General features: G+C 41.2%; 1 protein-coding gene across 3 annotated transcripts in view; it reads right to left on the bottom strand.

The window, feature by feature from the left end:
* Positions 1-13863, bottom strand: part of Cdk8 (cyclin dependent kinase 8) — a 74018-nt gene that overhangs the window by 23692 nt on the left and 36463 nt on the right. For 2 of the 3 annotated variants that reach the window (XM_021162568.2, XM_021162566.2), the window contains exons 3-4: positions 11863-11973; positions 8852-8992 (exon numbers count right to left, since the gene is read on the bottom strand). In XM_021162568.2, the coding sequence (XP_021018227.1) occupies positions 8852-8992; positions 11863-11973 (252 nt within the window). The remainder of the gene's footprint in view (positions 1-8851; positions 8993-11862; positions 11974-13863) is intronic. The other variant, XM_021162569.2, reaches the window with a different exon arrangement.

Below are 13863 nucleotides of genomic sequence, written 5' to 3'. Positions count from 1 at the left end.
TGCCTCTATCTGAACAACCCTCAACACGCGTGCCTCTATCTGGCACAAGCACAAGCACAACTAGTCTCCTGTGATTTTAAATGAAACGGGAAGACTTCTCTCCTTAAAAACATTTTCTTACCCACACAGCAGACCCTCAAAGCCACCAGATGGGAGCACTGGCCTAGCCTGGCACCAAGCAAAGGGAAAAACCAATCTGGCTTCACCTTAAGTTTCATTTTATTCTTCAAAACAAAACACACACACACACACACACACACACACACACACACACAAAGAAAAACAAGGTCTCACCATGTAGCCCCAGCTGTCATGGAACTCACTGTGTAGACCAAGCTAGCCTTGAACTCAAGAGATCCACCTGCCTTTTTCTTTCAACTGCCTGACTAGTTTGCTAGTTTTTTTTTTTTTTTATTCTAAACTTACTGGACTGATCAAATTTTGAGCCTGAGTTTGAGGACAGCTAGGAATTAAATAGTTGACAAAGATATCAAGAGCTGGCCTGGTATGTGTTCATAGTCAAATTTCTAGAATTAACTTTTAAAATTAAGATTTAGTTTATATATATATATATATATATATATTTTTTTTTTTTTTACCCACAGAAGTCAGAAGAGGCTCTTGGGCCTCCTGGAATTGGAGTTATAGATGGTTGAGTCACTCTGTGGGTGTTAAGAATCAAACCCTAGCTATCTCCAAGATTAGTGCTCTAAACCACTGAACGACACCTCTTCAGTCCCTATTAGTACAAGTTTCTTTGCTAGTTTACTCTCTACCTGGTGTAAAATCTGAAACTAGTCTTAGGGCTAAAAGCCCACTTAACCAGTGTTTTAGTTTTTCTCACAATACTTGCTTTCTTTTTAAAGACAAGGGTCCTCACTCTGCTGCCCAGGCTGTCCTTGAACTCCTGGGCTCAGGGGAGTCCTCAGGCTAATGGGACTATTGGTGTGCACCTTGCAGAGTCATTTACTTTAAAGGGTTTCAGATTCAATTCGGAAGTGATGTATCTGCTGTGCATGTATATATAGAGAGGGAACAGTTATGTTTTTGACTAGTCTTGTCAAATCTTTGATGTTATTGCTTAGTCAGTACTAAGAAAGCTTCCAAAAGATTTGATAGGCAATTTTACTTCATTACTCAATAGCATCTTAAGATAATAACCTAGTCTCCAATAAAACAAGTTTCTTCCTTTCTTGTGTGTCAGTAGTAGCATCTATGAATTTAGTTCTAAAGCCAAGACCTCCCTCCAAGCAATACTAGATGGAACCATATCTGTGATAAATATGGTCACCTTGAAAGACACAGAACTTTGCTGGTGACATTCTGAGGGGCATACTCTTCATGGAAACCAGATGTCCAATCTGCCTTAAGACACTCTCACACCATGGCAGCATCTTCCAGCACTGCTATGTTATGAACAGATATGGAGACAGAGCAAGCGTCACTGTGCAGTGGGCAATGACGAGAACTGACAATGCACAACTGCCTGAAGCTACAGTACCTTTCTCTTGAAAACATTAACAACTCATTTTGATAAAAAGAACATGACCTCAGTTTAAGACTGGATGGCTTTCTGTTGCTGTTTGCTTGCTTGTTTTGCTGTGTGCCTCACCTCCTAAGCCAGTACATCTAACAGGAGATGCCTCGCTGTTAACACTGCCTCTCGTTACTGCACATACAGCACATCTCCAGGTCCTAGTGCTCCCTGTGAATCTTCACCATCATGTCTGAGTGTCTGTGAGCGTCTATATGTGTGTGTGCATGCGTGTGTGTGTGCCCACTCCAGCATGCCTGACTCATTTTACAGATAAAAAATAATACAGCTGGCTGGAGATGGCTCAGTGGTTAACAGCACTGACTGCTCTTCCAGAGGTCCTGAGTTCAATTCCCAACAACCTCATGGTGCCTCACAACCATCCGCAGTGGGATCTGATGCCCTCTTCTGAGGTGTGTGTCTGAGGACAGCTACAGTGTACTCATACATTAAGTGAATAAATAACTCTTTAATAAAAGAGAGAGAGAGAGAGAGAGAGAGAGAGAACAGCTTGTTGGGTGGGGAGTAAAGCTGGATGGTAGGACTTGTGTCTACCAAGTGCAAGCCCATGGGTTTGACCCTTAGCACCACAGCAAATACAATGAAACACAAACTCCGAGAGTGGCTAGTGCTTCCCAAGGCTACAAGGTTAAGTAAGAGGTGAATCAAGATCCAAACAAACCTCAAGCTTCAATCAACTGGCGCTTGATATTTTTTCTCTGGGGACAGAAAAGCCATCCTAATTGTCCTTCCCCTGTTTTCCTTAACTCCCCTTTAACGCCCTGGCTCTCTCCCCAGCTTATACCCATCTCTTCAGTCTTATGTTTCTCTTCTTTCTGGCATTCAATTTATAAAGGTCAAAGGCAAGTCTTAAGTGCTGTAAACTGTATTTTATAATTAAAAGATGACTGTCATATAACAGTGTCTATGCTTAGGAGAAAACACCAGACAAGCAGGGATGTGTAAGCAGATCCCTCAAAAGGCCTCACCAAGAGTTAACAAGCAGGCAAGAGACTAGGACGCTCGTAGGGAAGATACCTTTCAACCTGAAGGTGGACACATCTATGAAGCTGGAGAAAAAAATAAATGGTTTTATTTTAAATTATGTTTCTATGAAGAGATATTTAGGCAGAATCAAGACAAATTAATCTTCCACATCCCCCTATACCTTTGCTAAATGGTATTACCTTACATTATAAGCTTATCTATAATTTAGAAAGAATGAAAATTCAAAACTGTGAGCTTAGAACTTAAAATACCAATTACTTTAGGACAAGGTTAGAAATCCTCAGAGTACACACACATTGCATAAAAACCAACTGGCCAATTACACATGAGTTCACCCAGGGCAAAGGGACGCTGCAATAACTGTGCCCAGAGTACACACTGGGCCACAGAGCAGTCCCATCCCTTTGGCAGTCCACTCTGAGACACCAATTCTGCAGCTAATTGTACTTGAGGTCATTTTAGTTTATTAAATTTTAAAAAAACAATTAAATCTTATTTGTTGATTCAAACAACATTTACATTACAAAAAGTTACAAAAGTAAATTAAGTAAATGACACAGAAGATTAAAGGGATGGTGCCATATGGCCAGCTTCCTGAATTTGCTTCTGTAGGAACACTCACCTTTGCCCTCTATTTCTCACAGACAAATTGAAAAAGACCTAATCAAAGATTTCTGTGGCACTGAGATCTAAAACAGAACAGTAATGATGTTAGGTCAGGTGTGAGAAAACTCGATTTATCATTGCTTCTGGCTGCTCCTTTGTGTGCACATGCCATGTCGGTTTAGGTGCACACTGTGTGGGGTGCATGTGCAGGCCAGAGGACAACCTCAGCTGTACTTTCTTGAGTGCTATCCTCCTTAATTTTTAAGACAGGATCTCTCATTGACCCAGAACTCACTAAACAGGCTAGAGACCTACCGACCCACGGCCTCCACTACCTTAGGGCTGAGATTACAGGTACGCACCACACTCCTGGCTTTCTTATTTGGGTGCTAGGGGAAGGAGCTAAGCCCCTCGTGCCTTAAGACAGGCATTTTACCCTAGCCCGAGAAGACTTTAAAAATTATAGTGTATCTTTCAAGATTAGGGTTCCTTTCCTTTTGGAAATCTGGACCATAATAACAATCTAATGTCTGACAATTGCTAAAGTTAGACTGGGTGATTTATTTTTTATCCTTTTTGTTTGTTTGTTTGTTTTGCTGTTTTTCTAGACAGTTTCTCTGTATAATAGCCCGGGCTATCCTGGACTCCCTTTGTAGACCAGGCTCACCTCAAACTCACCACTTGTCTCTACCTCCTGAGTGCTGGGATTAAAGGCATACTCCACCATGCCTGGGGTGGTTTTGTTTTTTTGTTTGTTTGTTTGTTTTTTGAAATCCTTTTTAATAGCACAACTGAGAATATTTTTATAGGCTTTCCGACAGAATAATTCAGAAAAATTTTAAATCGTCTTCAGAAAAAACCTATTTTATGGTGTTTTGCCTATAAATATTATATTTCTCTTTTGTAATAAGAAAGGCCTAAAACTCAGAAGAAAAAAGTCTGGGCGCTCATTGCTACATCATAGTAGGTAAGACAGTTTACGCTGGAGGGAATCTGAGTCCCAGCAAATTCTTGTGTCTAATAACAAGAAGAAGCATTATGAAACCCACACTAACGGGCCTTGTTTTCAGAAACATCGATGATAATCTACTTTGTTACAAAAATGGGAGCACTCATTTAAATTACTTAATAATGTGCTTCCACAGGTCATATGGGAAATTCCACGTAAAGACTATACCTAACAATGACAAAGCAAGAGCTGTTTAAAGAGAATGTTTGCTATACATTTGCCTGTTAATCCCATCTGTCAAAGGTCCTCAAGGCTCACCAGTATTACACGCACATCAGAATTCTCGTCCACTTTAAGGCTGAGTAATAGTCACTGTATGTGCTGCTACACTGTTCTTATGTGCGCATTTATTGATGCACATTCTACCTTTTTGCTACTGTGGATAATGGTTCTAAAGATAAGAGTTTACAGTGTTGAGGAAATAGCTTAGTCCTAAGGACATGAGTTCAAATCCAGAACCCACATGAAAAGTTAAGTATGGTGGTGGTATGTGCTAGTATAGTAACTCCAGCTCTGAGGTGGACGCAGACAGATCCCTGAGCTAGTCCACAAAGTGGAGGCTGGCCTGACAAAGAGCTGAGGCTGAGCTTTGGCCTCCGCAAGGACCTGCAAACTCAGAACACACAGACGCTGAGCTCTAGCCTTTATGAGTACCTTCACAGAGAGACAAAAGAGAGACAGAGACACCACACACACACACACACACAGACACACATGTACACAAACATACTCATACACACACACATACACACAAACTCACACAGAGATACAGACATACACACATATATACACAGACACACACAGTTTTTAAGGCATTCAGACCCTCCTGACCTCTCCTTGAGCTCCTCTGGGTACATATGCAGAAGTGGAATTGCTGCATCGTGGTAACTCCATATTTAACTGTGTGAGAAGCTGTCCGTCGTTCCCACAACACTTAGTTACATCACTTGACATTCCCACCAGAAATACCAAAGTTAAACATCCTTGCTGATATCTGCAAAAGTTCCCACGAGCTCCTCTTCACAGTCGGTGATATGGAAAATCTCGACCCCACAGTCCTGATTATAGATTACCAGGACAAGACAGAAACATGGAAGTAACTTATGCCTCTGGGAATTTGTTTATCTAGGAAGATTAACAGTTCAGCTTGGCTGGGCCACAGTGCCCAGGTGTGTGAGTCAAGCATTATTCTAATTGTTTCTATGAATATACTTTTAGATGAGATTAACATTTAAATCAGCAAACATGAGGAAAACAGACTCCTCTCCTGCTACCGTTGTGAAATTAAAGGTCTATGTACTAAAGACTCGGAACCACTTCTGGGAGGTGGTAGAACCTTCAGTGGGTGAAACCTGGTGGAAACCTTTGTCATGGCACACTAGAAGCTCACTCTTCAAGGGTTAGGGAGCCTCAGCTCATCCCCTTCTGCTTCCTTTCCTCTCTCTCTTATTCCCCATCACTTCTACCTAACACCCAATCAGGGGCCCAAAGCAGGAAGGCCCGTCTATCATGAACTGGAGTTCCAAAACTATAAGCCAACACACATCTCTCTGTGTCAGTTAATCATGCAAGGTACTACACCACAGTGCTGCAAAGCCAATCCCTCCTTGCTGCGAGAATTAATTTAATCAAATGAAGCTCTACTGGGAAAGAGACTGACTGTGAGCAAGAATGGATGGACTAGCAGATGGGCTTCCGGGTCCAATTTGTATTCTAAATCTTCCTGGCTTGCAGCATAGCCTGCAGATTTGGAACAGCGAGGCTTCTAAAATGCATGAACCAAGTCCTTAAAATAAACTGCTTTCTCCATATCCCTATATTGACACCCCATGTGTTCTCTGCTCTGAAAAAGCCTAACAAAGACAGAAGCAGCAGAGCCAGGATTGTAATTACTACAAACATTCTCACTGCCAAGAACTGGGGTGCAGAAGAAAGGGGAGACCAGCATAGGAAAAGGCAGGGCACAAGCTCAGGCACCTTTGTTTGAATTTCTCTCTACTTCATTGTGGCTGGGGACTTTACTGTTCTAATATGAAAAGGTTGGTTTAGATTCATTAATTACTTCACAAAATAAATCCTAGCCATGCTTCCTTCCTACCAGACCATTTCCTGGGAACACTCACACAGAGTGCACATGTAGCTTAGTATTAGAGCACTCTGCCATGCACAGGTAGGTCCTGCCTTCAACTCCCAACACTACGACAAGAAACTAACAAAAACACACCCCTGCAAATGCCCAAACATCGCCCACAAGAATGACTCTGTAATTCCTACCAAAAACAAGTCTGAGCTACCATCCTTGGCTATGTGATGATTAATGCTAATATAAATCTTCACTTACCAAACAGGAGTATTAGCTCAGTATATACATCTATCATCCCAGCAAAAGAGTTTCTACTCTTGTTTTTGAGAGCAAATATGGCCAGGATAGCTTCAAAATTATGATCCTTCTGCCTCTGCCTTTTGGGTGCTGGGATCACAGGCATGTTCAAACCAGTATTTCTAGTATTAATAATCCTGATTTAATTCACAGAAAGTTCAGTAAGTCCTTGGCTACTATTTAAAGGGTATTTTCAGGGTGTGTGTATCAGTTATCCACCTTACCATGTGGTTTGCTGTGGCAAGGCAGACATCCCACCAACTGGTCAAAATCCTGGCATTAGGAATCTACACAGTGTTTCGGGCATCACAGCACCATTTATCAGCCTCTCTCCAAAGCCTCAGAGACTGTAAGTGCTTCATCTGCATGTGAGGCTTGAGAATGTGAAGCTAAAAGCTGGGTGGCTTCTGAACAGTCTGAGAGTAAATATCTTAAATATCTTATTACCACACAAATCAGCATCATACGCAGGTACTTTGAAAAATTATAGAACCCAAATTAAATCCAAAATGTAACTTTCAGCTGACAACGAATGCTTACACTTTTAAAAATGGAGTCTTTCACTCAGAAAGCAAGGCTTGAGAGGTTGGCACCTGAGGAGTGACCAATCTGAAGGCAGTCTGCCATGCTAAGACACAGGATGGATGGCTGCTTAAAAACAGCACTGACTCATCCAACAGAGAACATCAGAGACATCTCACTCCAAGTAAGGAAGCTATGAGAAGAGGTGCTGCCAAATGAAGAACATTCCAGATACATGACTAGCCCAGTCGTGTGATGTATCACAGTGCCTCATTCTAGAGGGCTACACTAATGCGGCTCAGCGTTGCTAGCATGCAATGACAACACCATTAACTTTTGGTATTTGTCATTATTGTTTAGATGGTGTCTACAGACAATGGGCTTTTTGTTGCTTGTGTTAAGGTGCTCTGGCCTCCTAAACCCTTCCTTCCTTCCTTAAGATGGTCCTACCATCTTACACCTGAAAGAGCCCATTCTTTATCAGCCCAAGTCACAGAGTGTTTCCACATCTCCTAAGAGCTTCACCAAAAGAGAGGGAAACTGAACCTCTAGTTACTGTTTTTAGTCCATACTATTGCAAATAGTCACGGGAAAAACCTAAAACACTTACTAAGAAAGCCAGTCCGAATTTGCTAAATAAACAAGGATTTTTTTTTAAGTGAAGAGAATTATTTTAAAAAGCAAAACTAAACAAAATGTAGAGCTCTTCTAGTGTAACTGGTTCTATGAGAACAACGGCCTTCCCTCCACTGGGGCTGTCACTCTCTTACAAGTATGAGGAAAGATGGTAGTACAAATCAGAGAGGAAAAACAGAAATATTTTTATTAAATAGACTACTTCTGGGGTCTGGAATTATCTTCAACTTCATAAAAACAAAAAAACAAAACAAAACCAAACCAAACCTGAATTTTATTTTTGTTCTGTAAACCCACTGTTTATAAGCACGATATTTCAATTCTATTAAGTTTGCATAAGGAAAAGGACTCAAGGAATCTCTTTGTTCCTGGTCTTAAAGGCTCTGTAGGTATGACAAAGCCAGGACAAAATGACCCCTGTTCAATGTTCTTGACAGGACTACTTCAGGATGTAGAAAGGCCGAAGCTGGCTGGAACCACTCATCTAAGACCAGAGATTGAATGGAGCACAGCACAGCAGCCCTGTGGCTGCTATGAGTTTGTTCCTACGTACACACGCGGTCAGAGATGGAACTCTTGCCCTGTGCTGCTCTGAGGCTGACTTCAGTTACCACACCTTTACAAAGAAAAGAACTAAAAAAGCACAGTTTACTTATGCAAAAAGAAAGCAATCAAGTAATTTAAACCTATGAAGATTAATGAATAATAACGTATTCGCTTTTTTCTTTTTTAAGCAACAAGGGCTGGAGACCAGTTCAGTGAGCAGAGCCCTGCTGCACGAGAGGATCTGACTTTCAGCTCCCGTTCAAAAGCCAGACTGTAACTCCACTGCAAGAAATAATGGAGACAGTGGGTACCCAGGGCTTCCCAGGGAGCCCCGGCCATCTCGTCCAGTGGAAACTGCCAGCAGTAGGCCCAGTAAACATCACTGTCTAAGCCAACAGGGAAGGAAGCAATAGAGGAGCTAGCTGACTGCCACTCTCACATCAGGGCGTATCCTATCAATGGACACCCAGGAGACTGGGGCATACCCACACACCACACCACCCCAAGACCTGCAGGCCTACTTGCCTGTGGCTCAATTTTCTACAGACAACAGGAAAAGTGCCCACTATCAACACATTTCCTGGTTGAACCCAGCTGTGGATCCACTCACCAAATCCCTGTGCAACACCCAGTTGGCATGAAGATAGTGAATCCCATCTAGGATCTGGTACAACAGTGACTTCACCATTCCCCGAGGTAACTGAACTGGCTTCTTGTTGGCTTTCGAAGCTCTGTGAAACTTAATTATATGCTGAAAGAAAATACCGTAAGAAGCTTTACAAAGAGAGAAAGGCAATTTGAATATTATTTTAACAGAAAAGGCAGTGTGGAGACACTGACAATACCACAGCATAGTATGAGCAACATGCACAGTAAGCGCATTCTAAGAACCAGGAGTAAGGCTCCATTTTTAAGGGATGTGATGGCATCTCAGAAAATGAAAGGCAGAGGGAGCAGGAACTAAGGTGCTCCTCATTTCAAAATATAATTAAAGCTAATTACATCTGGGGTGCTACAGATCTGTTTAATCTGGCAGAAATTTTCAAGAACAGAACCATTCTCATAAGATTCAATAAAAGGGGGGAAAACCAAATTCTGATCGGCCAACACAGCACAGGCGTGGTAGCAATTTTATACCCACAGGTTATAAAGAACAGTCAGGGATAGGTTCCAGTAAAACCCACCCAACAGACAGAAACTGAAGAAGGGAGACCAAGTAGACAGTTCAAACTGGATAAGGATACAGTGAGAAGCATCAAGGACTCAGATAAGGGAAGAGCCTGCCTGGTACCCTGAAAAGCTTTCTCTGTACACATGGCTAGACAACCAGAAAGAAGTAAAGTACAACTCTATAAATTAAATACTTCGCAAATAAATGTACACAAAGTGGTTTCTTCCTTCTAATGTCTCAAGCTCTCGATGAGCTTCTTTGTTTTCTGTGTGGAACACCCTTCCACTCAGGAAAACCTCAGGGCAGCTATGCCTCTGACATCAGCACCCTCATCTCCAGCACGGACTACACAGAGGCCTTCATTATGAAGCAATTCTTGTGGTTAAAAAAACAAAAACCAAAAGACACACGGAGAGTAGAAATGTGATGCTCCGCATTCAGATGAACGTTTGACTTTCTACCTGATGTTCTACAGACTAGCACTCAGAAAGGGAAAACTAGTGAGCTGTGAACAAGGAGCCGAGTTCCCCAAGGGAGAAAACGCAGCAAATGTCTGGAGTGAGAAGACAAACACACTCACGGATGCACGCTTGTCTGTATTTAGATACCTTACGTTTCTTGTCAGTCTTTTGCCTCAGTATTACTTAATAATTTAGAATATGTATCACCTATCGTAAAATGTGATAACAATCCAGTCTGTCAGGAAGAAGAGAATCCACCAGCTCTCTGAATGTAACAAGCATAGGTTCAAAGAGAGTGCATTAAACAACTAAAAGCTTCAAGCTTCCCAGAGTAAAAACCAAGGAGAGGAGGTAAGATAATTGAAGGTGTAGTTCTTCAGGTCAAACTTTAAATATTATACTGATTTTTCTAGAAAACAAGTATTTTAAAACTAAAAATAAATAGCTAACTCCTTGTAGGATGGGAATTTTTCACCTGCATATTCTTCATATTGCATGGTTACAAATCAAATACACAGTACACAGGCTATAAATTTCAGCAGTGGAAGTGATTTTCAAGACAACTCTTAAGTATAACTTTTGCTGCCTTATGAGAGCCAACCCACATATAATATTCCAATTAAAAGGAAAAAAAGTTCTAAGTTTTAGGGAACTGAACTGTCCTGTTTTTGAAGTAATGTTATAAATATTCATTTGCCTTCAGTTAAATTAGTAAAATGATAGAATTATAAGTTACTTATATGTAACATAGCTTATATGTAAAGTTAAATATTATTCCCTCGCCTGTTGGAAGTCACACGGAATATAACAGATAGGTCCATGTCCTGCTGTCACGCCCTGGTGCTGTGTGTGAGGCCCCCTGAGTTTAATCAAGGTTAGTTGCATGGACACGGGTGATAGGGAGACAGATGCTTTTATTTTGTCCACTTAAGACAAGATGCATTTACGTTCTTATCAATACAATATGAGCCTTTTACAATACTGGCTAAACCAGTAAACTGTAACCCCTCATTTGAGAAATCTTCAAATATACAATTTGGCTCTGTATGTATAAATGTCATGAGCCAGACAAACGTAAAAACAAACGCACAGGGGATGCTACAGTCTACATTTACTCTGATCTCATTCTGTGGTGTGGCTCTCACCAGCAGTGATTGGTTTTTTTTTTTTTCTGTGCAAAAGCATTCTCACCAAGGAAAATGAAATATATTACATGAAATACCAGATGTGAATACTAAGTCTCCCACACTTGGCTACCCAGCTTGTAGATGCTTTAGAATGATCAGGAGAGCTTCCTACCATCACAGAACCAGGCAGGGACAGTGACAGAACCTGGCAATCCTTTTCTAGCGTGCTCACCCCAGAAGTACTACTTCATTTTGAATTCCTTCACACTACAGAGCAAAGGAGAGGATGTCCTTTTAAAGCCTTACAGCAGAACCGTCTCCTTTCCAAATGAAAACTCTATTAGGAAACAATGTCCCACTGCTGTTCATAGTCCTCTTACTTCTTTACCATCTGTTACAAAGGTCAAAACACAGGATCAAAAAGCAATACTGGCAGTCTCTCCAGCCTGAAAACCCAAAATGCTTCAAATTTCAGAACTTTGTGAGAGCTAACATGATTCTACACAGTGAAACTTTGTTTCACATAAACACTGTATGAAATTTCCTTCAGGCTGTAAGTGTAAGGTAAATATGAAATTAAAACACAAGTGAGTTTCAAGTTCAGACTTGAGGTCAGTCTCCAAGATGTCTCATTAAATAGATGCAAGTAAGTGCCCCCATATCTGAAAAATCAAAACTCTCAAACACTTCTACTGCCTAGCATTTTAGTAAGTTAACCCACTGGACAAAGCAAAAGCCTCCAGGTTGGCAGTAGACCTACTGTTACTCTGTAAGGTGACTCCTAGTGCAGTGGAAGCTAACTGTTTAGTCCCTCTCAAGCCTGACTGAGAACAGCGGCCTGTCTACCAGCAGTCCACCTTACCCAGAGGTCATGCTCAGCATAGTCAAAGAGAAGCCATACTTTCCGATCAGCATGAGACAGAAACACCTTCAGAAGGGAGATGACGTTTGGGTGCTTAAGCTCTCGGAGTAACTACAAAACAAAGGAGATCCATTCAAAATTTAACACAAAAGTAATACTTAAAAAAACACACATACATCAAATTAGGTGTGGTAGCACATACACGTATACAAGGATATGCCACAGCCTGCTGCCAGCATGGCAGGCATTTCTACCTGGCTGCTTGGAAGTGAACAAAGGCCTGAGACTGTGAATGCTCAAGCAGGCATTACTTGATGCCAGGAATCCACAGCTAGCCCGAGCGACACTGCAGGGCTCCATCTCAGACGTTACCCACCCACCCAGACCAGCTACAATGTAAAGGCAATGCAAGGCACTGCTTGCTGATATTAAGCATTCAATAAACACCCATGCAGTGTGATTGCTACACAGGTGCTTCATGAAGAAAAACCTGCAGGGAAAAAGACACTGAAAAGGGGGTAACAGTAAATCTGTCATTTGCTGCTTGACTTGGTTTTAACTTTTTATCAAAATTACAATTTTAGCCACTTTTAAATCTAAATTGGTGGCATTAAATATAAATGTTGTAGAACCATCACTATTATTTAAATGTTTTTTCAACATTCCAAATAGAAAATGCTATCATTTCCTGACCTAGCTCTAGGTAAATCTACTACCTACCCCTAAGATGTTCTGTGGTAGACACCTAGCATTGGCGAGTTCTCATTACACCTCATCTTCCTCATGTGTGTTGACAGGCATGTACCTGCAATCCCAGTACTGAGGAGCTGGTAGGAGGAAGGACAACTCCTGTGGTGCCACCCATGTGACTGACTGATCTTTATGTGTACGCATGTGTATCTGCTCCATGTATGAGAAGTGGGAGCCAGATCCACTAGAGCTGGAATTATAAATTACTGATTCTGGGTGCTGGTGATCAAACTCACGTCCTCTAGAAGAGCAGCCAAGTACTTAACCACTGAGCCATCTCCCTCCCCTCCCCCTCTCCGTTCCTGAGACAGGATCTCTCATTGGCCTAGAATTTACCACATAGGCCAGGCTGGCTGTTGAGCCCCAGGAATCCACCACTCCTACCTCCTCTGTACTGGGATTATAAGCATCAGCATGTCCAACCATGCCTAGCTTTTTTGTAGGTTCCAGGGATCAAACGGGACCTTGAAAGCTCTTTATCTACCCAGCCTCACAGTTATCCTTTTATGTCTGGCTCGTTCACTCAGTACTATCTTCAAGGTCCACTCACGTTGTAGCATGTAGTGGGGTTTTGGTTTTTGTTTTTCCTTTTTTATAGGTAAGAGCATTCCACTGTATACTGAGACATTCCTCAGTCCACGACAGATTTACATTCTGATAAAGCCATCCTAAGTTAAAAACCTCATCACCAAAACCACATTTATTAAGACAGACGTGGCAGTGCACACTTGTATTGCCAGAGCTGGTCACTGCAATACAATCTGCTGATCACAGATGCATCCCAGGAATTAAACTGGGCTTTAATAGAACTTTTTTTTTTCATTTTAAAAGAACTGGTTAATCGTCACAAAACAACAGATATAAACGTAACCATACCAACTTTATTCACAGAAACCACTTGTTTTTCCAATTTTACCAGTGGGGGAAATTTTTAAATTTTTATGAATATACATCTACTTCAAATATATTATTCACCATAAACTTGATTTACCACAATTGTCATACTTAATTTAAACCTGTACAAAAAGTATATTAATATTTAAAAACATATGCCAATGTCAATATGCCACTCAGAAATGAAGAAGAAAGCAGGTATAAAACTACTTATATTTCAAAATGACAGTTTTCTTAAAGAATTATAAATTTATGGAGTGTGTGTGTGTGTGTGTGTAGGGTCATCCTCAGGTATGCCTCCCTACCTCCTTTTTTTTTTTTTTTTTTTTTTTTTTTTTCGAGATAGGGTTTTTCTGT

Source organism: Mus caroli, chromosome 5, assembly GCF_900094665.2.
Source record: "Mus caroli chromosome 5, CAROLI_EIJ_v1.1, whole genome shotgun sequence".
Classification (NCBI taxonomy): Eukaryota; Metazoa; Chordata; class Mammalia; order Rodentia; family Muridae; genus Mus; species Mus caroli.
The sequence above is the reverse complement of the archived record's forward strand: the minus strand, read 5'-3'. Positions and strand labels throughout refer to the sequence as shown.